At 39.7% G+C, this 23,373-nt stretch overlaps 3 protein-coding genes across 3 annotated transcripts; 1 reads left to right on the plus strand and 2 right to left on the minus strand.

Moving 5' to 3' along the window:
• On the plus strand, positions 1 to 22,952 carry LOC146978022 (major histocompatibility complex class I-related protein 1-like). Its single transcript, XM_085790447.1, has 4 exons — positions 1 to 98; positions 894 to 1,163; positions 2,155 to 2,433; positions 22,624 to 22,952. The coding sequence occupies exons 1-4, from the start codon at positions 50 to 52 to the stop codon at positions 22,950 to 22,952; spliced, it is 927 nt and encodes a 308-aa protein (XP_085646573.1). The 5' UTR covers positions 1 to 49.
• LOC146978023 (major histocompatibility complex class I-related protein 1-like) lies at positions 4,726 to 21,063 on the minus strand. Its single transcript, XM_085790448.1, has 7 exons — positions 21,057 to 21,063; positions 20,127 to 20,396; positions 19,644 to 19,922; positions 9,008 to 9,310; positions 8,416 to 8,623; positions 5,519 to 5,645; positions 4,726 to 4,812 (listed from the first exon to the last, which is right to left on the minus strand). The coding sequence occupies exons 1-7, from the start codon at positions 21,061 to 21,063 to the stop codon at positions 4,726 to 4,728; spliced, it is 1,281 nt and encodes a 426-aa protein (XP_085646574.1).
• On the minus strand, positions 9,395 to 11,561 carry LOC146978024 (major histocompatibility complex class I-related gene protein-like). The gene is made up of 3 exons (XM_085790449.1): positions 11,438 to 11,561; positions 9,841 to 10,110; positions 9,395 to 9,687 (listed from the first exon to the last, which is right to left on the minus strand). Exons 1-3 carry the CDS (start codon positions 11,484 to 11,486, stop codon positions 9,395 to 9,397), a joined length of 612 nt encoding a protein of 203 aa, XP_085646575.1. The 5' UTR covers positions 11,487 to 11,561.
• Positions 22,953 to 23,373: the final 421 nt, after the last annotated feature.

Raw genomic sequence — 23,373 nt, forward strand, 5'->3', positions numbered from 1 at the left:
TGAGCTCAAACACTTCACCCTGAGGACACGGCGACGTTAGATAAACAAAATGAAAGCGTTGATTTTGTTTCTTCTTCTCCATCACAGTTCATCAGCAGGTAGGATCACATTTAAATATTTAGTTATTCAACTCTTCACTTTACTTTCTGCTCAGCTCTGGGTTTTGCTCCTGCGTCACACTGCTGCCTGACTTGGTTTCTGTATGTTGGTCTGGATCAGTCCTTCCTTAACCGTCTGCAGCTTGTCCAGCCAGTCCTAGCGTCCCTCCACTGGCTCCCGGTCCGTTAATTGTTTTTAAAGCCCTTAACAGTCTGGCCCCACTGTACTTCTCCGAGCTCCTTGTGCGCCACACCCAAACCAGATCTGACCAGCCACTTCTGGTGGTGCCAAAAACCAGACTCCACATTCGGTCCTCCCAGTCCCTGGAGACTTTTAAATCGTCCCTAAAAACCCACCTTTTCCACCTGGCCCATCATTCAGCCTGATTTTATGTTGACCCCGTGGATTTCTCTCTCCCTTTTATCTTATTAAATGTTTCATGATTACTTGAACTGTTTGCCCTGTCTTATTTTTGTTTTACGTCTATTCTATTACTTACTATTGATGTTTTACCAACCTATTGTTGTTGCTGCTGCACTTATTCTTATTGTCATTGTTTTATTTAACTGTTTACCCTCCTACTGTGTGCAGCACTTTGGTCGACTGCTGTCGTTTTAAATGTGCTATACAAATAAATGCTGACTTTACTTGGTTTCACTTTCATCTCAGCAAGATTTACAACAGAATCTGACTGAATATATCACATTTATGAGGAGTTTAGGTTTATATTTATTATATATATATACATATATATATATATGTATATATATATAAAAAACTTGTTTATCCCACAGTGAAACACACGCTGAAGTTTTTCTCCACTGTATCTGATGGAGTCACAACCTTCCCTGAGGTTGAGATTGTCAAGCTGGTTGATGACATTCAGACTGCTCACTGTAACAGCAACACAAACAGAGTAGAACCAACACAGACGTGGATGAAAACGGCTTTAGATGAGAATCCTGAACATCTAGGGTGGTACACTGGACATTGTATTGAAAATACTCCCAACTTCTTCAAGCCCATTATTCACAGTTTGAAACAGCGCTTCAACCAGAGTGGAGGTGAGTAGAGTCTATGATGTTTTTTTTTCTGCTTAACTGCTCTGTTATAAAGAAACTTCAGAGCTCAAGACAAAATGATTAGAGTGGGGTAGAGTGAATTTCAGTTCAAGCTTGTCACAAACAATTGAATCCAAACATAAATTGGAATATACACTGCCCGTCCAAAAAAAAAAAGAAGTCACCTCCTGGATTTAACTAAGGTAACAGGTAAGAGCCTCCCATCCCATTGGATAATTACTGCATAGGTGATTGTGTTTCAGCTGACAACAACCTATTTAACCCTAACTGATGCAGTGGAAAAGTGTTCATTTGTTTCAGAAGGATCAAATAATTGGCATCAAGCAAATAAAACATCTAAGGAGATTGATGAGACTAAAATTGAGGAACAACGCATTATTAAAAACTGGAAGGACAATGAGGAACCATCATCTTCAAGGAGGAAATGTGGTCCAATGTGACCACAGAGGCCAGACCCGAACCCCACTGAGAACCTTTGAAAAATGAATGTAACTCTGGACGGAAATAAATGTTGTGACATTGCAGAAGCTTATTGAAACGATGGCACAGCAAATCGGTGCTGTAATCAAAGCTAAAGGTGGTCCAAGGAAATATTAGAGTGTGACTTTTTTTTGGGACGGGCAGTGTATCATAATTTTCTTCATCAGTTCAGTTGGTAATGTTGATGTATTTGTGCATATTTCCAAACTTTTCACATTCTCAGTTAAATCAGAACAAACTAACCCTAACCCTACAGTGAACCTTGAGCTCTCAGGGTCCCTGACTTCTCACATTTGAGCAGTTGGAAATGAATCAATAATCAATATAGTAAGAGTGATGTGGTCTTTCTGATGCACTGTCTTTATTAAGGCCAGTTAGGAGACAAGTGAAAATTAAGGGGAGGAAGATGCATCAATATCTCCATCTGAACTCAGAGTCCAGTGGAGACATCATCTGTACATCACTGTAACTTCAGTCTCTGTCTCTGTCTCAGGTGTCCACATTTTCCAGAGGTTGGGTGGATGTGAATGGGACGATGAGACCAGAGAAGTTACTGGTTTTCAACAGTATGGTTATGATGGAGAAGACTTCATATCACTGGACTTCAAGACACAGACATGGATCGCTCCAAAACCACAGGCTGTCGTCACCAAACAGAGTTGGGATGCTGACAAAGGGAGAATAAAAGAGAATGAGCACTACTTCACTCAGATTTGTCCTGAGTGGCTGAAGATGTACTTGAACTATGGGAAGAACTCCCTGATGAGAACAGGTAGAATCACATGAATGTGTGGGAATGAGTTGACTTCAGTGAACACATGTACAGCTCGACCTTTAGAGGAAACAAACCCTTTGCTTTGATTTAAACCAAAGTCTAATTATGAGTTGTTAGTCCATAGGGACATGGCTCTTTGGATGATATTGTTTATTTACTATACTAAAGTTTGGTTCAGAGTGAAACATCTCAACAACAGTCACATAATTGACTGACATGAAGTTTTCCACAGTTACTGAGCAAACACACAAATGTCTTTAAAGCAGAAGTAAGTGATATATTTGTGTTAATATAAGTCTTAAATAGTTATATCTTCCGACAGCAATCACTTACATAGAGTGTTTGGTCTGAAACACGGGTCTGTCAGTCCCTCTGCTCTGCTCTGAGCCGAAGAGAAAACATTTATCGTATCCTACAGTTTTTATCCAATGAGGAGAAAGAACGGCATGCAGGGCTGTGTGTGCAGCCAAGGGATGCGCCTGAATGTGGTGACGTAGGGACGAGGACTGTTATGGTGCGTTCAAGGAAACTCGTATTTTTCCGACCGTGAAGTCGTACCAGTTCGATCTGGTACGAGTTCACCGGTCGGAAGTTACGAGTGGCCGTTATAGTGACTTTCACCGGTAAAACAGGTCGGAAAAACACGAGTGGGTTGCCTGGAACGCTAAAGTCGTAAGTTGTGACTTGAAGCTGTAATTTACGATTTCAAAAGCCTGCCTGGAACGCAGCATTAGCGAAAACGACCGGACCACTTACTTCTGCTTTAAAGGGATATATAGCAGAGCCGTGAGCTGCTCAGAGCTACGCTACGGAGGCTCGTGGGATTTCTTGGTTTCCCTCATCAAACTCATCGAATACACAATCCAACAACTCATCCAAAACCGCTGATGCGCGCTCCCGTCTGGGACAGTTTTTCATCAAGCAGTCTCTGAATTTCCCTCTACAACAACTCTGTCTGGTAACGTTCTGTTATTATCTCATAGTGTGGTGAATGTGCAGGTCACAACTTGTCCACCAGAGCGTTGTGGAGTTGTTGGATTGTGTATTTGATGAGTTTGATGAGGGAAACCAAGAAATCCGATGAGCCTCCGACGTAGCGTAGCTCTGAGCAACTCACGGCTCTGCTCCGCTGTTCTAAAAATAGCTTGCACCGACAATTAAAGGTAACGAACCTACTGCTATGACTATAGGGATTATGGAAATGGGCCAATTTGCCAAAATGTTGAACTATCCCATTAAATACATCTTTATGTCCAGTTTCCTCTCTTTACCTTTGACTCCTCTCTATGTTGAATTTCTTAATCCTTATTACTTGTTTCTTTTCCCTGGTTGCTGTTTCTCATCCCGCTCTCTCTCTCTCTCTCTCCAGTCCGTCCTTCAGTGTCTCTCCTCCAGAAGACTCCCTCCTCTCCAGTCAGCTGCCACGCTACAGGTTTCTACCCTCACAGAGCCCTGATGTTCTGGACCAAAGATGAAGAGGAGCTTCATGAGGACGTGGACCAAGGAGAGATCCTCCCCAACCATGATGGATCCTTCCAGATGAGTGTTGACCTGGACGTCTCATCAGTCAAAGCTGAAGACTGGAGGAGGTACGACTGTGTGTTTCAGCTCTCTGGAGTGAAGGACGACATCGTCACCAAACTGGACAAAGCTCACATCAGGACCAACATGGGTAAGAGTGACATCAGCAGCTCCTGAATCTGATGTCATGTCTGTGGTTTGTTGGGTATTTTAGCTTTTTCTCCAGTTTAGTAACTTATCCATCTTCATTAAAACTCAAAATAATAAACTAGTTACATCATTAGAAGAAATCTTGAATTCAACACACACACACGCACGCACGCACGCACGTACGCACGCACAAACAAAAAGAAAAGCAAAAAAACAAAAACACATTGAAAGAATTGCTTTGAATTTAGTCAATTTTGTAGAGGTCACTATGTCTTTGTCCTTAACATATGACTTTGTTTGCTAACTATGATGTGACATCACACTTATTTTGCACATTTTATATCCAAATGGTCAAAGGTCAACTTCACTGTGACATTATAAAGCGACTGAGGGGCTGCATAGACGAGATAAACTAATCAACGTGCTTGCTACTTGGTCTGCAGCGCATGTCTAGTAAAAACAATGTATGTAGAGATTTATACCTGCTACAATTGATAATGGATATCAATGGAAATGGCTCCTACAATCATAAACTGACAGATTGTAACTATATTGTCACCTTGGTTGATGTTGGTGCAGACGTCCAACTACAAGGTAATAATGTGTTACTGTTTATATTCACCAGAAAAGCCCAGTAACACGACTGTCCCCATCATCTCTGCACTGGTTCCTCTGGCTCTCGTCCTCATCGCTGTCACTGGATTCCTGGTTTATAAACAGAAGAAAGGTGAGAGAGAAAAACTGAAAAATTATCTTAATTTTACAATACTTGACAACCATGTTCACAGTTTTACAAAAAAGGAATAAATGAAGGAAACAGATGAGTCCTGTTCCATCCTGTCATTAACAACAGTGACTGAAATGTTTTGTCTTTTCTTCTCATTTTAGCCAAACAGTCTCCACCCTGTAAGTGAAATGTATCTTACTCTACTTAAAATGATCTTGGTCATCATTAGCACTTTTCAACCGTTTCAGATTGTTTTCAACATGTAATGCTGAAAAAAGTTTCACATAAACTGTGTTTCTGATCTTACAGCTCCTGACAGCAGCTCTGAACTCTCTGAGAGTTTGAATCCAAAAACCTGACAGACAAACAATCTCAGATGGGAGGGAAAAGTCCAAATAAATACATTAATTTTGCAATTAATTTGAAACATTTAACATCTTAATAATCTTAACATTCTTAATAATAATGTTGTGTGCTATAGCTGAGTTAACGAGTGAGCTATGCTGTGTGTATTTCAATCAGGACAGACTATTAAGAATGGAATATACGGGATGTGAAACGAAAGACATTTATTGTGAACAAATAATATTTTTGGCGCTTAGGCCCCAGGGAGTAGATCAGTTTAGAAGACAGATTGATGAATGTGAAGCTTCTATCTGAAGAGGACTTCCCCCGGGCCCAGACACTGGTGGTGGTAGAGATGATGCCTGCTGATATGGAGTCTCCGGACTGAGATGGAGATGCCTGGGTCCTGATTGAGGAGGTGAAGGGGAGGAGGTGGGTCGAGAATTTTCTGCGGGCTGGTTGACAGCTGAATGAGAGTAGAGAGAGAGCACTTTTAAACATGACAGCTGAAAGCTGAGAGAGAGGAAATGACTGAGCGTGCTTGGAGAGATAGTCTTCCTGTCTGAACTTTCGCTAAGCTTCATATGTACTGTACTGTGTGTATATATATATATATATATATATCTTTTACTTTTACTTTAAAAGTAAAAGTAAAAGAAAACTGTATGATTACAATGTGTGGTAAATGAGTGTCTGATATTTTGAGGTTTTTGAAAGAATTATATGTGTCTGTTAACATGTTTTCTTTGGTAAGACAGGTCAAGTGAAGTGAGTGTTTGTGTTTATACTGTATGAAGATATTAACTTGTAAGAAGATGGATCACCCACGTGGTTTAGGCAGAAGTTACATACTATCTGTGACAACAGACTACCTACTGCAGGGTCTAATGACTGATCATCTACAGCCATCAAGTGTCAAATGGGGTTTTCTGTCTTTGTTGTTGTTGTTGCACATTTCAATTAAAGTCTCCACTTTTCAAAACTGTATTCTTCTCTGTTCATCTATGACTAGTGATATTTTTCTTGCAATTACCCTTCCATTCAGCCAAACGTATGGCAGCAGTGCTGTTTATAAAACCCTTCTTCATCTTCAGTTAATGTGCTGCCATGGTGACTGATATGACTTCCTCCTTCTGGTTCCTCTCGGTTAGTTACCATCTTGTGTGTGATAGAAGAAATGTTGAGGTGTAATCAAGTTGTTTGTGCCTCACTGCTTCTGTTGCTTGAAAGAAACAGGCACATCTACAAGTTTGTTTGTTTGTTTGTTGTTTACAATAAGTTATTTTTCACATAATATCAATATTTAGAATAATACCTAGACCTACAGCTAATACTATTCATTAAGAAACACAAAGATGAATAATTCAGGGTTCACACTCTTTTCTAGAGATTATTTTCCAGGACATTTTCTTCTTGATGATCTAGCTCACATGACAGGAACTTTTACTGCACTTACCTTTTCAATCATACCTTGCATCCCACATATAATTAGGACAAATTGGTTGTATTATTAACTAAATAAAAACTCACTTTTTTCTTGGATTAATTGGGTTAACATTGATGCTTGATGACCAGTAACACAAGTAGCCTTTCCCTCCCGATAAACCTGCATACTGTATGTTATTATTATTATATAGATTCAGATAATATTGGGTAAGATATTTTCCTGCTTCTGTGTCTTATTACTTTAACAAAGTTAACACTGTGAGTATAGAAAAGGTTTGCCATTGCCTCTCCTGTTCTGTTTTATGTAAACAACACAACAACAACTTCACATTTATTATCAACAAACACTCAGCAATGAACCAACATATATTTCAAACCTTTCTGAATGACAAACCTTAAACCTTTAACAATTACCTGAACAAGCTAGCAAAGAACAGAACCACACATGTTTTATTGCTTGTGATGTTGCTTTGTTTTTAAATAAAATCTTATCTTCTTTCTGCATTTTGCAGTTTTAATAATGTGATACACTTTGGGGTTAAATAATCTCAAGTTAATTTTCAGAGTAGGCTATAAATGTTACAGTTAATCAGTGATGAGCACCAAACAGCACAGAACGTTTAGGGAAACGTAATTTAAGGGACAAGACAGACAGACAGACAAATAGATACGGTATTAAGTGTTAAACTCCTGCAATGTCGTGGTTTGGCCAGGAGGTGTCACTGTTTCATATGTTTTAAAACAGCCATTTCTACCAGACCTGTCAGGTAAGCAGATAAGACTGTTTTATTATAATATAATACAGCCATGTGTTTTATACACAGCATTGAATGGATGGGTAATTGCAAGAAAAATATCACTGTAACTGGAGGCACAGATGAACAGAGAAGAATAAAGTTTTGAAAAGTGGAGACTTTATTGAAATGTGAAACAACAACAACAAAGACAGAAAACCCCATCTGACATTTTGGCTCCTGTAGATGACCAGTCATTAGACCCTGCAGTGGGAGTAGAGTCTGCCTTGACCTAAACCACATGGGTGATCCATCTGGCTAGTTGAATCTCAAAACCGAGGTCATTAAAGTGATCAGCATGGTGATATTTTATGATAAGCATCAAACAAATTATATTAATTAAAAAATGTGCTTCATGTTCCAGTGTCTGTGCAAATACGTAAAAGACCAAGAAGAAATACGAAAATAATGTTTTGAACGAATAATGTAATCAAGTGTAGTGATGCACTGCAGCCTAAATAAAGGATACTACAGCCTATACAGTGTTTCCCCTTAACGCCGTGATTCATAGCTGCACACTGCTACTGCTACATTATGTGCCTATATGTTCACACAGTCATTAATATCAAAACTACTACTTCAAATCATTTTGCACACACACAACATCCAGCATTAGTTTAAGTAGTTTAAAGTCATTGAGGAGTGGATGAAGTCACCTAGGACTTTATCATTCATCAGAATCAGAACAGCATACTGTAGTTAATCTGCATTCAACGTAAACAACACTGCTTTTGCCAATTTTTTATATTTTAAATTAATCCCAAAAATTAATCCATTCATTTTAACTACTTCCATCCCATCCGTGGAACAATGATCCATTTATGTCAGTCAGGTTTGGGATTCAAACTCTCAGAGTTCAGAGCTGCTGTCAGGAGCTGTAAGATCAGAAACACAGTTTATGTGAAACTTTGTCAACAGTACATGTGGAAAAACATCTTTAAAAAGGGATGAGAAAGTGCAAATCATGTACAAGAAATAGAAATATGTTTTACTTACAGAGTGGAGGTGGTTTGGCTGAAATAAGAAGAAAAGACAGAAGATTTCAGTGAAGCACAAAAAGTATTGTAAATAATCAGATAATCTTTCTGTTTTTCTCTCTCACCTTTCTTCTGTTTATAAACCATGAATCCAGTGACAGCGATGAGGACGAGAGCTAGAGGAACCAGTGCAGAGATGATGGTGATGGTCGTGTTACTGGGCTTCTCTGGTGAACATAAACAATAATATATTATTACCATGCAGTTGAACGTCTGCACCAACCAGCCAAGGTGAAAAACTGACCATTTTGATATGAAACATGTAAAATTGGTGTTAAGTCACATCATAGTTAGCAAATAAATAAAAAAAATTATGGGCAAAAACATGTTCCGTGACATCACAGTGACCTCTACCTTTGAGCACAAAATTTACCAAATTCAAAGGAATTCTCTCAATGTTTTTTTTTAGCTTTCAGCTATGAATGACTGGTAAAGTGTTGTTGTTTTTTCTAATGATGTAACTGGTTTATTATTATGAGTTTTAATGAAGATAAATTTGTTACAGTCTGTGACATTCTGTCACATTCAGGAGCTGCTGATGTCTCTCTTACCCATGTTGGTCCTGATGTGAGCTTTGTCCAGTTTGGTGACGATGTCGTCCTTCACTCCAGAGAGCTGAAACACACAGTCGTACCTCCTCCAGTCTTCAGCTTTGACTGATGAGACGTCCAGGTCAACACTCATCTGGAAGGATCCATCATGGTTGGGGAGGATCTCTCCTTGGTCCACGTCCTCATGAAGCTCCTCTCCATCTTTGGTCCAGAACATCAGGGCTCTGTGAGGGTAGAAACCTGTAGCGTGGCAGCTGACTGGAGAGGAGGGAGTCTTCTGGAGGAGAGACACTGAGGGAAGATCTGGAGAGAGGGACGAGGAGTTATGATACAGTGGTGATTCAGTCTGATTGGTCGATATCTATATTGTTGTGATCATCAAACAGGTCATGTGACTCTACCTGTTCTCAGTAAAAAGTTCCTCCCGTAGTTCAGGTACATCTTCAGTGAAACAGGACACATATGAGTTAAGAGATACTCATTGATATTTATTCTCTCTTTGTCAGCATCCCATCTCAGTTTGGTGACGACAGCCTGTGGTTTTGGAGCGACCCACGAGTGTGTGTTCAGGTCCATTGACAGGAAGTCTTCTCCATCATAACCAAACTGTTGAAAACCAGTAACTTCTTCAGTCTCATCGTCCCATTCACATCCACTCAACCTCTGTAAAATGTGGACACCTGAGACAGAGACAGGCTGAAGTTAACAGTGACGTACGGGTGATTTCTCCACTGGACTCTGAGTTCAAATGGAGACACTGATTCATCTTCCTCACTTTTACTGTAATGATTGACTTTCAACTGTGGACAGAACGTCAGAGACACTTAACCCACCTCCACTTTGGTTGAAGCGCTGTTTCAAACTATGAAGACTGGTCTTGAAGAAGTTGGGCATATCTTGAAAACAATGACCAATGTACCACAGCAGATGTTCAGGGTTCTCGTTAAACACTGTTTTCATCCACGTCTGTTTTGATTCTACTCTCTTTATGTTGCTGTCACAGTGACCAGCCTGAATGTCGTCAACCAGCCCGACTGCCACAAACTCTGGGAGGTTTGTGAGTCCATCAGATACAGTGGAGACAAACTTCAGGGTGTGTTTCACTGTGGGACATACACGTATTTTATTATAAACATAAACCTACTCCTCATAAGTGTGATATATTCAGTAACATTCAGTTGAAAATTCAGTTGATACCCAGGGGGCAAAGCAAAAAAACGGACACGGAGCGTTGTAAAAGCTTTGACACCAGAAATGATATCTAGGAACTTCAAGGATTAAAACCTGGGTGGACAACCCGGTCAACTAGCTGCTGGAAAGCTACAGGGGCCAAAACCCCTTTCTGGGGTCATTTTGCTGGCGAAATGATGTAAATGCAAATATTTAGGTACTACAATGGCATAAATAGTCATACAACTATAAAATTTGGCAGAGAGTATCTTGACACATAGGGGGAGGCATGAAAAAAACATTCTGGGGTTTGTTGCAACTCAATTTTAAGATATCACCCTCAACATCCCAAAAAAGACCAAAAAAAGTACTGTTCGCCTGACAAATACTTATGAAAATTATTATTTTTCAGCACTTTATGGAGAATATCTATGCTTAACATGTATATAGAAAAAATCCTTAATTCATAAGCTTCCATTTGAGTCCAAGCTAGCCTTTCTATCTCAAAAGCTCCAATTGCTGTGGCCAACGGTCTTCTCTATCTATCTGTTCACTTTGGGGAGACCAGAAATAGAATGGTTTCTGATCAGGCCAGTTAACATGTAGTTTTTCACAATAGGTGTTGCATTGTTTGGAGACAGCCTGTAGCTTTCCAGTAGCTAGTAGAAAGGCTATCTTGGACTCAAATGGAAGCTTATGAATTAAGGAATTTTTCTATATACATGTTAAGCATAGATATTCTCCATAAAGTGCTGAAAAATAATAATTTTCATGAGAATTTGTCAGGCGAACAGTACTTTTTTTGGTCTTTTTTGGGATGCTGAGGGTGATATCTTAAAATTGAGTTGCAACAAACCCCAGAATGTTTTTTTCATGCCTCCCCCTATGTGTCAAGATACTCTCTGCCAGATTTTATAGTTGTATGACTATTTATGCCATTGTAGTACCTAAATATTTGCATTTACATCATTTCGCCAGCAAAATGACCCCAGAAAGGGGTTTTGGCCCCCTGTAGCTTTCCAGCAGCTAGTTGACCGGGTTGTCCACCCAGGTTTTAATCCTTGAAGTTCCTAGATATCATTTCTGGTGTCAAACCTTTTACAACGCTCCGTGTCCGTTTTTCAAAAAACTGGGATTTTGCCCCCTGGGTATGAGATAAAAGTGAAACCAAATCGTGCAGCAGAGTGACGCAGCAATAAAATCCAAAGCTGAGCAGAAAGTAAAGTGAAGAGTTGAATAAATATTTAAATGTGATCCTACCTGCTGATGAACTGTGACAGAGAAGAAGAAACAAAATCAATTTCTCCATTTTGTTTTGTTTTCATAGCTGTTGACGTGTTCTTGGCACGGGCCAACCGCAACCCTCCTAGTTCACGTGGGACTGTTTTGAAGTTCAGTTTGTTTACACTGGATATCTTGAGTTTTTGGAGCAAGAAGAGACCATATTTGGACGGCGAGGGGGCGGGGCTAAGGAAGAAGGAGGGGCGGGTTGTGTTTTCCGACGCACCTCATTTAGCCAGTGCTTTTTGAGTTTGACCAAAGAGATGATCGATGAGTATCTTTGTAGCTCTTTGCTCAACTGAATCTGACTGAATATATCAGCTCCTGAATGTGACGTCATGTCTGTTGGGTATTTAGCTTTTTTCTAGTTTAGTAACTAATTTATCTTCATTAAAACTCATAACAATAAACCAGTTACATCATTGGAAGAAACCAACTGATGTCACTTGCTCCACACTTCACCAGGCAGTCAGAGCTGAAAGATAAAAATCACTGTAACCCCTTGAGAAAATTTCTTTGAATTTGTTAAATTTTGTGCTCAAAGGTAGATGTCACTGTAATGTGATTTAACACTAATTCTATACATTTTATATCAAAATGGTCAAAGGTCAACTTCACTGTGACATTATAAACTGACAGATTGTAACTATATTTTTACCTTGGCTGGTTGATGCAGACATTCAACTACAAGGTAATAATGTGTTATTGTTTATATTCACCAGAGAAGCCACTACTGTCCCCATTGTCTCTGCACTGGTTGTTCTCACTCTCGTCCTCATCGCTGTCACTGGATTCCTGGTTTATAAACAAACGAAAGGTGAGAGAGAAAAACAGAAAGATTATCTGATTTAATAAAGCCTTTTACAATACTTAAAGACCATGTTCACAGATTTACAAAAATGGAATAAATGAAGTAAACATAAGTCCTGTTCCATCCTGACATTAAAGCAGATAACAGCGGCACGGCCGTTTCGGCTAATGCTGTGTTCAAGGCAGGCTTTTGAAACCGTAAGTTACAGCTTCAAGTCACAACTACGACTTGGTAGCGTTCCAGGTAACCCGTAGCTCGTGTTTTTACCGTCCTGTTGTCTGTGAAAGTTCCCTATAACGGCCACTCGTAACTTCCGACCCGTGAACTCGTACCAGATCGAACTGGTATGACTTCACAGGAAGGAAAAACACAAAGTACGAGTTTCCTTGAACGCACCATGAGTTAGCAGCCCCCGCCCTTGTCAGGCATCAATTGGTCCTCGTGCTACGTCACCACATTCACGCGCATCCCTTGGCTGCACACACAGCCCTTCATGCCGTTCTCTCCCCTCATTGGATAACACTTGTATCCCACAAGGAAAATTTTCTCCTCGGGTTACAGCAGAGCAGAGTGACGGAGAGACTCGTGTTTAGGCTGAAATACTTCATGTAAGTGATTGCTGACGGAAAATAGGACTATTTAGGACTTATATTAACAAAAACATTCCACTGATATCTGCTTTAACAACTGTGACTGAAATGTTTTATCTTTTCTTCTCATTTTAGCCAAACAGTCTCCACCCTGTAAGTGAAACCTATCTTACTCTACTAAAAAAGGTCTTGGTCATCATTTGCACTTTTAGACTTTTTAAAGGGATAGTTCAACATTTTGGCAAATTGGCCCATTGCCATAATCGCTATAGTCATAGCAGTAGGTTCATTACCTTTAATTGTAGGTGTAAGCCATTTTCAGTATGGCGGAGCGCAGCAGCTGGCTGCTCAGAGCTACGCTATGGAGGCTAACGGAATTTCTTGGTTTCCCTCATTAAACTCATCAAATTCAACATCCCAAAACTCCACAGCGCTTTTGTAGACAAGTTGTGACCTGCACAATCACCACGCTATGAGATAATGACGGAACGATACGAAACAGAGCCGTTTTCGAGGTAAATTCATACAAAACCGCTGATGCGCGTTGCGTTCAGGGACAGTTTTTCAGCAAGCAGTCTCCGTATTTACCCTGTATTTACCTAGAAAACGGCTCCGTTTCGTATCGTTCCGTCATTATCTCATAGCGTGGTGGTTGTGCAGGTCACAACTTGTCTACAAAAGCGCTGTGGAGTTTTGGGATGTTGAATTTGATGAGTTTAATGAGGGAAACCAAGAAATTCCGTTAGCCTCCATAGCGTAGCTCTGAGCAGCCAGCTGCTGCGCTCTGCCGTACTGAAAATGGCTTACACCTACAATTAAAGGTAATGAACCTACTGCTATGACTATAGCGATTATGGCAATGGGCCAATTTGCCAAAATGTTGAACTATCCCTTTAAGATTGTTTTCATGTACTGCTGAGAAACATTTCATATGAATTGTGTTTGTGATCCTACAGCTCCTGACAGCAGCTCTGAACTCGCTGAGAGTTTCGATCCAAAAACCTGACAGACAAACTATCGATCAGTGACCTCAGATGGGAAGGAAAAGTTCAAATGAAGGCATAATTTAAAACATTTAACATGTTGATCATGCCGTGTGCTATAGCTGAGTTAACGAGTGAGTTATGCTGTTCTTGTGATGAATGAGAAGTAGTGAAAACCTCTGACATGTTGACTTCAGTTCGGCCTCAGCCCATTATGACATTTTCAAGGTGTAGTGTGGGAAATATGATCCGCCGTAATGCAGTGTATTTTATTTTGAAAATTAACCGGGTGTTTTATTTTGCATTTTGTACACGTATACCCTGTCTCACACAAGCTGCTCTGTGCTGAATTTATTTGCCGTGCTCCGGCGTCTGGCAAAAATTGAAGCTCTCCAGGTGCCAGAGCCGTGACGCAGTGCATAACGCTTCCTCTTTCGTTTTTTAGTTTCCTCAGAAAAAAAACTTTACATTTCTTTGGTTTTCTTGCTGCTTCTGCCATGACAATCCCACATAGGCGTTTGCATTGACTTCCATGTTTTTAACGAATGGGGAAAGGGGGAAGTGACATCTGCCGTAAAGCGGTCAGCACATATGTAGTTTTTTGTGTGGAGGGGTTCCTACCATCCACCTCGAAGCTGCTTAGTGCCAGTGAAGGCGATACAGATACAGTCGACACCTGTTGTAAGTCGATGTACCATCACAAAAGTTCTGAAAATATTATGCAAAGGTTGAAAAGTTACTTAGTGTTGGTTTAAGAAAAAAAAAAACAAGAAGACAAAAGAAAAGTGTATTATCATAATGTGTGGTAAATGAGTGTCTGATATTTTATTTTATTAAATTATTTATTAAACTAAATATTTTATTATTTTAGTTTTTGAAATACCTTAAATAATAAAATTCTGTTAACATGTTTTCTTTGGTGAGACAGGTCATGTGGTAATATTTACGTTTATGATAACAGAGCTGTTGATGACTGGTGGAAACAGATAAACAGTGATGGCACTTTGTGAGTGTGCCATGTGTTTATATGAAGATATTAAGCCGACGGATCACCCACGACGGATCACCCACGTGAAGAAGCTTCATACTATCTTTGACAACAGACTGACCCCTACTGCAGGGTCTAAAGACTGGTCATCTACAGGAGCCATCAAATGTCTGATGGGGTTTTCTGTCTTTGTTGTTGCTCTGTCACATTTCAATAAAGTTCCCACTTTTCAAAACTTCATTCCACCCTGTTCATCTATGACTCCAGTTACAGTGACATTTTTCTTGCAATTACCCGTCCATTCAGCCAAACGTATGGCGGCAATACTGTGTATAACATCCTTATTTAGCTTCAGTAAATGTGCTGCCATGGTGACTGAAGACTTCCTCCCTCTGGTTCCTCTGGATGATCGGTTGGTTACCATCTTGTGTGTGATAAAATAAATGTTGAGGTGTAATTAAGTTTTCTCACTGCTTCTGTTGCTTCACCTGACCAGGAGCAGCTCTGTTAGAAATGGCTCTATGCTGTTAACGTTGGAAACAGTGTCACCTCCTGGCCAAACCACGGTATTGCAGGAGTATGTACTGTATGTGTATGTGTAAGTAGGAGAATGTATCACATTATCAAAACTGCAAAACACAGAAAGACGATTTTATTGAAAAATAAATCAATGACACAAATAATGAAACGTATTAAAGGTTTAAGTTTGTCATTCAGCTGCAAGAACATTTTAAAATGTGTGTTGGTTGATTGCTGAGAGTTGATAATACATGTGAAGCCAGGGTCACAACAATAAATTTAGCCAACTATGCTATTCAAACGCTGCCTTACTTCTATCTAATATAGCTGTTAGCAGTTCGATAACAGAACATGAAATGTTGAAGTTGTTTTTTTGTAACTAACTTTGTTAAAGAAAGAAGACCCAGAAGCATGAAATAATCTTACCTTTGAGTCTTTTATTAAGATGTAGGTTTGTCAGGATTAAAATTGTAGGCTGCTACTAGCGCTGGTTGTTTAATAGGAATGAGGAACAAAGGAAAACATATTTGTTTTTTCTACAACGTGCAACCGTAAAGTGTCTCCCAGAGGGCAGGAGCTGGTACTCGTTGTGTAGCACATGTGAAGGGTTCAGTGTGAATTTCCTGGCCAGCCTCAGGGAGTGCTCAGTCAAAGGAAGCCACTCTCCACAGGGTCACCCACCAGCTTAGAGCAGATTCTCAAAAGTCTCTGTATCCTGCTGCCCTTTCGCTGGACAGTAAGGCCACGGGACCAGACTGGGCAGATGTACAGCAGGACAGATTGAATTGTGGAACAGAAGAACAGATGTAAGATGTCCCTACTAACTCCAAATGGTCTGAGTCTCCTCAGGAAGTGGATACTTTATTTTATTTTATTTAAAGGTTTAAAGATCAGGGACAATGCACATAAATAAAAACATTTAAACAAATGTAAACGTGCCGGAATTAGCCAAAAGGCTATTTTACATCTGTTGTCCCTGGACTGATGTTAAAAGTCACCCTAAAAGAAAATAAAATGATTTGATTGTCAACATACAAATAATACATTCAATGATTAAAAAGCTAAATCTGAATAGTGGACAAAAGACAGAGAGCTCAGCGAAAGTCCATGCATACACACACAAACTAACATAAACTCAACTCAAACAGAAGCAACATTAAGCAGCAACACAAACATCAACAGGAAAAAAAATGTACACAAGACACAATAACATTAAACACATTAGAGGCCATGCACAAAAAGCAACAATACTAGACAATTAATACACTGACAGACAACATGACGGAAAATTTAATGTTCACAGTCTTGACCACTAATTAGCCACTTTTTAAAAAAGTGTTTAAAGGAGGCATAATTTGAAATGTTTCTAATGTGAGTTGGAATAGAGTTCCATTCACAAACAGCCCTAATAGAAAATGCAGACTGGCTAAAGGAACTTTGTAGTACATTATTACAGATGTAGTTGACATGATCTGACCAGGAGAGAGCACTGTCCACATAAACTCCCAGGTATTTGATAATTTATCAAATTCAAGTGAGAACATTGAATGATCAAGTAAAATATCTCAGTAAAATATCACTAGAGTCACAGATAAACATGAAAGTTTTGAAAAGTGAAGACTTTATTAAAATGTTAAACGCCAACAACAAAGACAGGGCAGTTTGGTGGCTGCTGTAGATGACCAGTCATTAGACCCTGCTGTAGGTGTCAGTCAGATAGGTAACTTCTGCCTTGGCCTAAACCACATGGGTGGTCCGTCTGGTTTACGGTTTAATTTCTTCATATAAACACACAGCACACTCAAAAAGTGCCATCACTGTTTATCTGGTTCCACCTGTTACCAAAACCTCTCATCATACACTTAAATACTGCCTTTCTTACCAAAGAAAATAAATAAACAGATGAATGTTATTGCCATACTTCAACTACCATAAAATATCAGACACTCTTTTTACCACACATTTGATCACACAATTTTCTTTTGCTGTTAATCGTTTTTTGCTAATTTTCACCATGATTCATATTGAATCAACACAGAGCAAGTACAGTAGCCTACCTCTATATTCAAATACTATGATTTCATATTGTTCAAGTTTTTCAAACTGTGAATTCTCTCCTGTGAAATTCACTGAAACCATCAAAACTCACTGTCACTGTCAAGGCCGTATTTCTCATATCCACTAATTAACAACAAAACACAGGCCTTTGTGTTACAATGCCAATCTCAAAACCACCAAGGCCATTAAAGTGATCAGTTTAGATGGTGATATTTTTTATATGCACCAATGTTAATTCTATTATTAACAAAACATGTGCTCCATGTTCAAGTGTCGATGCAAATGTGAAAAAGGACAAAGGAAGATGAGAAGAATTTTTGAATGAATGTGCCTATACAGCGTCTCCCCTTCATTCATTAAATAGCTGCAACACTACTACTACATTATAGCCTAACATTTCATTAATATCATAACTGCTACTTCTCAGTGATCAGAATCAAAATAGCTCAGCTCACTCGTTAAATCAGCTCTAGCACATGACATGATGTTAAATGTTTCAAATTGATCACAAAAACGAATGCATTCATCCAATCTGAGGCCGCTGATTGATTGTTTGTCTCTCAGGTTTTTGGATTCAAACTCTCAGAGAGTTCAGAGCTGCTGTCAGGAGCTGTAAGATCAGAAACACAGTTTATGTGAAACTTTTTTCAGCTGTACATGTAGAAAACAATCTGAAAAGGTTGCATAATAAAGTGCATAATGTCCAAGATCATTATAAATAGAGTAAGATAATATCATGAAAGTTCATTATGTCCGTATGAAATAATTCATTTCCTTTTTTCTTTTCCAAGACAAGAAATGTGTCATACCTTTTTCCGCCTTCCTCAGAACTGTCACAAGACTGTTCAGACGAAGGCACGTCATTGTCTGACTTCACGGTGTAAATCATTCCTCCTTAGTAAATCATCTGAAAGTGATTGTTTTGATTTATAGCCTACCTAGGAAAACATCAGAGAATGTTTTCATAAATGCCTTAAGGCACGTCACCATCTGACATCATGGTGACAGTTCTGAGGAAGGCGGAAGAACATGTGGAAACTGTCAACAAAAAGGTATGAGAAATGTCTTGTCTTGGAAAAGAAAAAAGGAAACTAGAGTAAGATAAGTTTCACTTACAGGGTGGAGGCTGTTTGGCTAAAATGAGAAGAAAAGACAAAACATTTCAGATACAGTTGTTATTGTCAGGATAGAACAGGACTCATCTGTTTCCCTTCATTTATTCCTTTTTTTTGTAAATCTGTGAACATGATCTTTAAGTATTGTAAAAGGCATTACATCAGATAATCTTTCTGTTTTTCTCTCTCACCTTTCTTCTTCTTATAAACCAGGAATCCAGTAACAACAATGAGGACGAGAGCGAGAGGAACCAGTGCAGAGACGACGGTGACGGACGTGTAACCGGGCTTCTCTGGTGAATATAAACAATAAGACATTGTAGTTGGACCTCTGCATCAACCAGCCAAGGTGAAAATATGGTCACAATCTGTCTGTCTCTCCCTGAGTTACAGCACTGAGTAATCAATTTATCTAAATCTGCAGAAAAGTGGAGGTATCGCATTTCACACTGTGAACTCTGACCACCACAAATGAATCAATACATGTTTGAGCACATGTTTAACCAAATTCAAAGGAATTTTCGAGGTGTTGCATCCACAAGGTGAAAGAATTAAGACCTGTACAGATTGCAGGTGAGGAATGACCAGTATTTTTATCCTATTATGATGTTTTTTTCACTGTAGTATACTCACTATACTTTCAAAATAAAACAGAAATCGACAACAAAAATAGCACCTATGGTTAATCCTTGTTGTCAGCAAAGTAGATAAAACAGAATCTCTTACCCATGTTGGTCCTGATGTGAGCTTTGTCCAGTTTGGTGACGATGTCGTCCTTCACTCCAGAGAGCTGAAACACACAGTCGTACCTCCTCCAGTCTTCAGCTTTGACTGATGAGACGTCCAGGTCAACACTCATCTGGAAGGATCCATCATGGTTGGGGAGGATCTCTCCTTGGTCCACGTCCTCATGAAGCTCCTCTCCATCTTTGGTCCAGAACATCAGGGCTCTGTGAGGGTAGAAACCTGTAGCGTGGCAGCTGACTGGAGAGGAGGGAGTCTTCTGGAGGACAGACACTGAGGGGGGGACTGGAGAGTGATGATACAGTGGTGATTCAGTCTGATTGGTCGATATCAATATTGTTGTGATCATCAAACTACATCAGGTCATGTGACTCTACCTGTTCTCAGGAGAAAGTTCTTCCCATATCTCAAGTACATCTTCAGCCACTCAGGACACATCTGAGTGAAGAAGTTCTTATTGAATTTTATTCTTCCTTTCTCAGCATCCCAACTCAGTTTGGTGACGACAGCCTGTGGTTTTGGAGCCGTCCATGTCTCTGTTTTGAGGTCCAGCGATATGAAGTCTTCTCCATCATAACCATACTGAACAAAGCCATTAACTTCTCCAGTCTCATCGTCCCATTCGCATCCACTCAACCACTGTAAGATGTGGACACCTGACAGTTAAAGGACAGATGATTTATCCGATTGTCAGATGATCAGTTTGCTATTAAATATTTGAATGACATTCTGTCATGTTTTGTCTTTGTGTTAGGGTTCGGGTATCCATTTAGTTGGAAGCATCTGGGCCCAGTGCTCCCTGATGTTACACACACACACACACACACACACATAAATGTCACATAACAGACTGTACCTACCTCCACTGTGGTTAAAACGCTGTTTGACCTGGTGAATCCTGGCTCTAGAGAGCGGCAGCTCTTCATAACACCGTCCAGTGTAAAACTGCTGCAGGTGCTCAGGGTGCTCCTCTAGTGCTCGTTTCATCCAGGTCTGTTTAAGTTTGACTGTGTTGCTGTTGCTGTTGCACTGACCCACCTCAGTGTCATCAAGCAGTGCAACACGGATAAACTCAGGGAGGTTTGTAACTCCAGATGATACAGCGGAGAAAAACTTTATGGTGTGTTTCCCTGTGGGACAGACGAGGTTTTTATTAAAAATATTAAAATAAACTCATCATAAATGTGATATATTCAGTCAGATTCAGTTGAAAATCCAGTTGAGATAAAAGTGACAACAAATCATGCAGCAGTGTGATGCAGGAGTAAAATCCAGAGTTGAGCAGAAAGTAAAGTGAAGAGTTAAATATTTGAATGTGATCCTACCTGCTGATGAACTGTGACAGAGAAGAAGAAACAACAGTGAAGTCTTCATTTTGTTTTTCCAGACAAACAAGGACCGATGATACAGACGCTTTAACTTCTCTCTGTTTCCTCGAGGAGGAAGGTTGAGACGTTGACGTTCAGTGGAGTTTTGGCACATTATGTCATCATCAGTGCACATGGGCATGAAATGTTCTGTGACATGATACTGCTTCCGTGAAGATGAACTGAGTCTCCTCGATCTGTGACTCGTTGCAAAGATTATCAGGTTTCACACAACTAACAGTAGTAACAAGAACATTAACCCTCAACACCTGTGATCCTCTGTTTCTGTCTCAGCTTGTCTGAGTTCAACTCAAATCACTTTCTGACATATAATGATTCTAATGATAAAGTACTTTAAAATCAGAGAATGACACATTGTGGTCAGACAATAACGTCTGAAGTGCAGCAGCTGTGGTATTTTACCTGACATAATTGTTCACATTGCCGTTGCTCATCTCAACCACACAACTTACTTTGTTGTGAATTCTGTTTAACATGTTTCTATTTTTAACTCACATTCACAACAATAACAAATCAAGAACACTGAGCAAAGATTCACTTTTTGAATAATGTCTCCATGCAAAGGTTTGTGGTGTCACTACCTGATCATTTACACCCATTCATTCATTCATTCATTCATTCATTTAAACACATGAGCTTTGTTTATGTTATTCTGCTTTTCTTTATTTCTGCAGTGTTCATTTCTGTGTTAATTAGGTGGTCTGTCCTATTTCAGTCTAAAGCGGGATTGGTTATGGAGATGAGGTTGATTGTAAAGAAATTAACTATAAATAATCAATGTGAAAAAAATCAGAGACAATATTTTTCAATATATTTATTTGACATGTATGTACATATCTAAATATACAGATGACACTCTCAAAGCTTCAGAGTAGAAAACCAGCTGTCACTATATTGTTTTATGTCATTTTCATTTTTTGTTGTGTATATCATACTATATATATTCTGTGTTCTTTCTTCAATAGCCTATCTATTTTCCCTGAATATTTTATTTGATTGTGTTCTTATTTTTAATACCGTTTTATTCTTCTAATACTGTCTGTGTGCTTCAAAAACTTCCTGTTTGTCCAGTTTCTATTTTTTATTTTCAGGCCCATAGTGACAAATATTGGGATTTTGTCACTTCTCCTTTTTTGTTATTCATGGACAGGATGTTAAAGTGTCTGTATCATCGATCCGTCGACCGTCTGTGGGAAAACAAAGTGAAAACGTGGATTTTGTTTCTTCTTCTCTGTCACAGTTCATCAGCAGGTAGGATCACATTTAAATATTTATTCAACTCTTCACTTTCTTTTTTCTTACTTTTTTCTGCTCAGCTCTGGGTTTTACTCTTACTGCGTCACACTGCTGCATGACCTGGTTTCACTTTCACCTCAACTAGAGTTTCAACTGACTCTGATGACTGAATATATCACATTTATGAAGGTTTAAATTTAAAATAAAAACCTTGTCTGTCCCTCAGTGATACACGCTGTAAAGTTTCTCTCCACTCTGTCTTCTGGAGTCACAAACTTCCCTGAGTTTGTGGGCGTGGCGCTGCTTGATGACGTTGAGACTGGTCAGTGTGACAGCAACACAACCACAGTAGAAATAAAACAGACCTGGATGAAAAGAGGACTGGATGAGCACCTGAACATCTACAGTGGTACGCTGGTCAGTGTCTTGAGTTTCTGCCTGTCCACAGAGCCACCATTCAACATGTCAACCAGCAATTTAACCACAGTGAAGGTAGGTACGGACGGTTTTATATTATGTTTTGGCTGTTAAACAATGGTCCATCTACTGAGCATCAACATAATAACCAGTCAACATTAGTAGTAGGGTCTAAAAGAGGAGACATCATCTGTCCTTTAACTGTCTCTGTCTCAGGTGTCCACATCTTACAGTCGTTTAGTGGATGTGAATGGGACGATGAGACTGGAGAAGTTGATGGACCACTGTATCATAACTCCTCGTCTCCTCTCTCCAGTCCGTCCCTCAGTGTCTCTCCTCCAGAAGACTCCCTCCTCTCCAGTCAGCTGCCACGCTACAGGTTTCTACCCTCACAGAGCCCTGATGTTCTGGACCAAAGATGGAGAGGAGCTTCATGAGGACGTGGACCAAGGAGAGATCCTCCCCAACCATGATGGATCCTTCCAGATGAGTGTTGACCTGGACGTCTCATCAGTCAAAGCTGAAGACTGGAGGAGGTACGACTGTGTGTTTCATCTCTCTGGAGTGAAGGACGACATCGTCACCAAACTGGACAAAGCTCACATCAGGACCAACATGGGTAAGAGAGACATCAGCAGCTCCTGAATGTGACGTCATGTCTGTGGTTTGTTGGGTATTTTAGTCTTTGTTCTACAGTTGAGCTGTGAATTCATCTTCAACAACAGTTGTGAACATAGATACAGTGGTTTAAAAGCTGACCAGCTCATCTCTTGGTTAATAAACCTCATCAACTAAGTGCAGCAGGGCAGCACTGTGCACAAACTAGAGATGGTTGACACGTTTCCAGAGACAATAACCTGCTGCCTCCACAAGGGGGCAGTAAATTACCAGATGAATGTAAACAGATACGGACAGAGAGTCAAGTTTCCTCCAACACATGAAGTGTGTGTGCTCTTTGCAGTCCGGACCATAGACAGGACACACGTCAGAGTCATGTCAGTCCGTTTTCCTAAAATAACCATGTAGCCTACTGAGCTGAAATACTTCACCCTGAGGACACAGCAAC

Source organism: Trachurus japonicus, chromosome 11, assembly GCF_045865225.1.
Source record: "Trachurus japonicus isolate A0001 chromosome 11, Traja_1.0".
Lineage (NCBI taxonomy): Eukaryota > Metazoa > Chordata > Actinopteri > Carangiformes > Carangidae > Trachurus > Trachurus japonicus.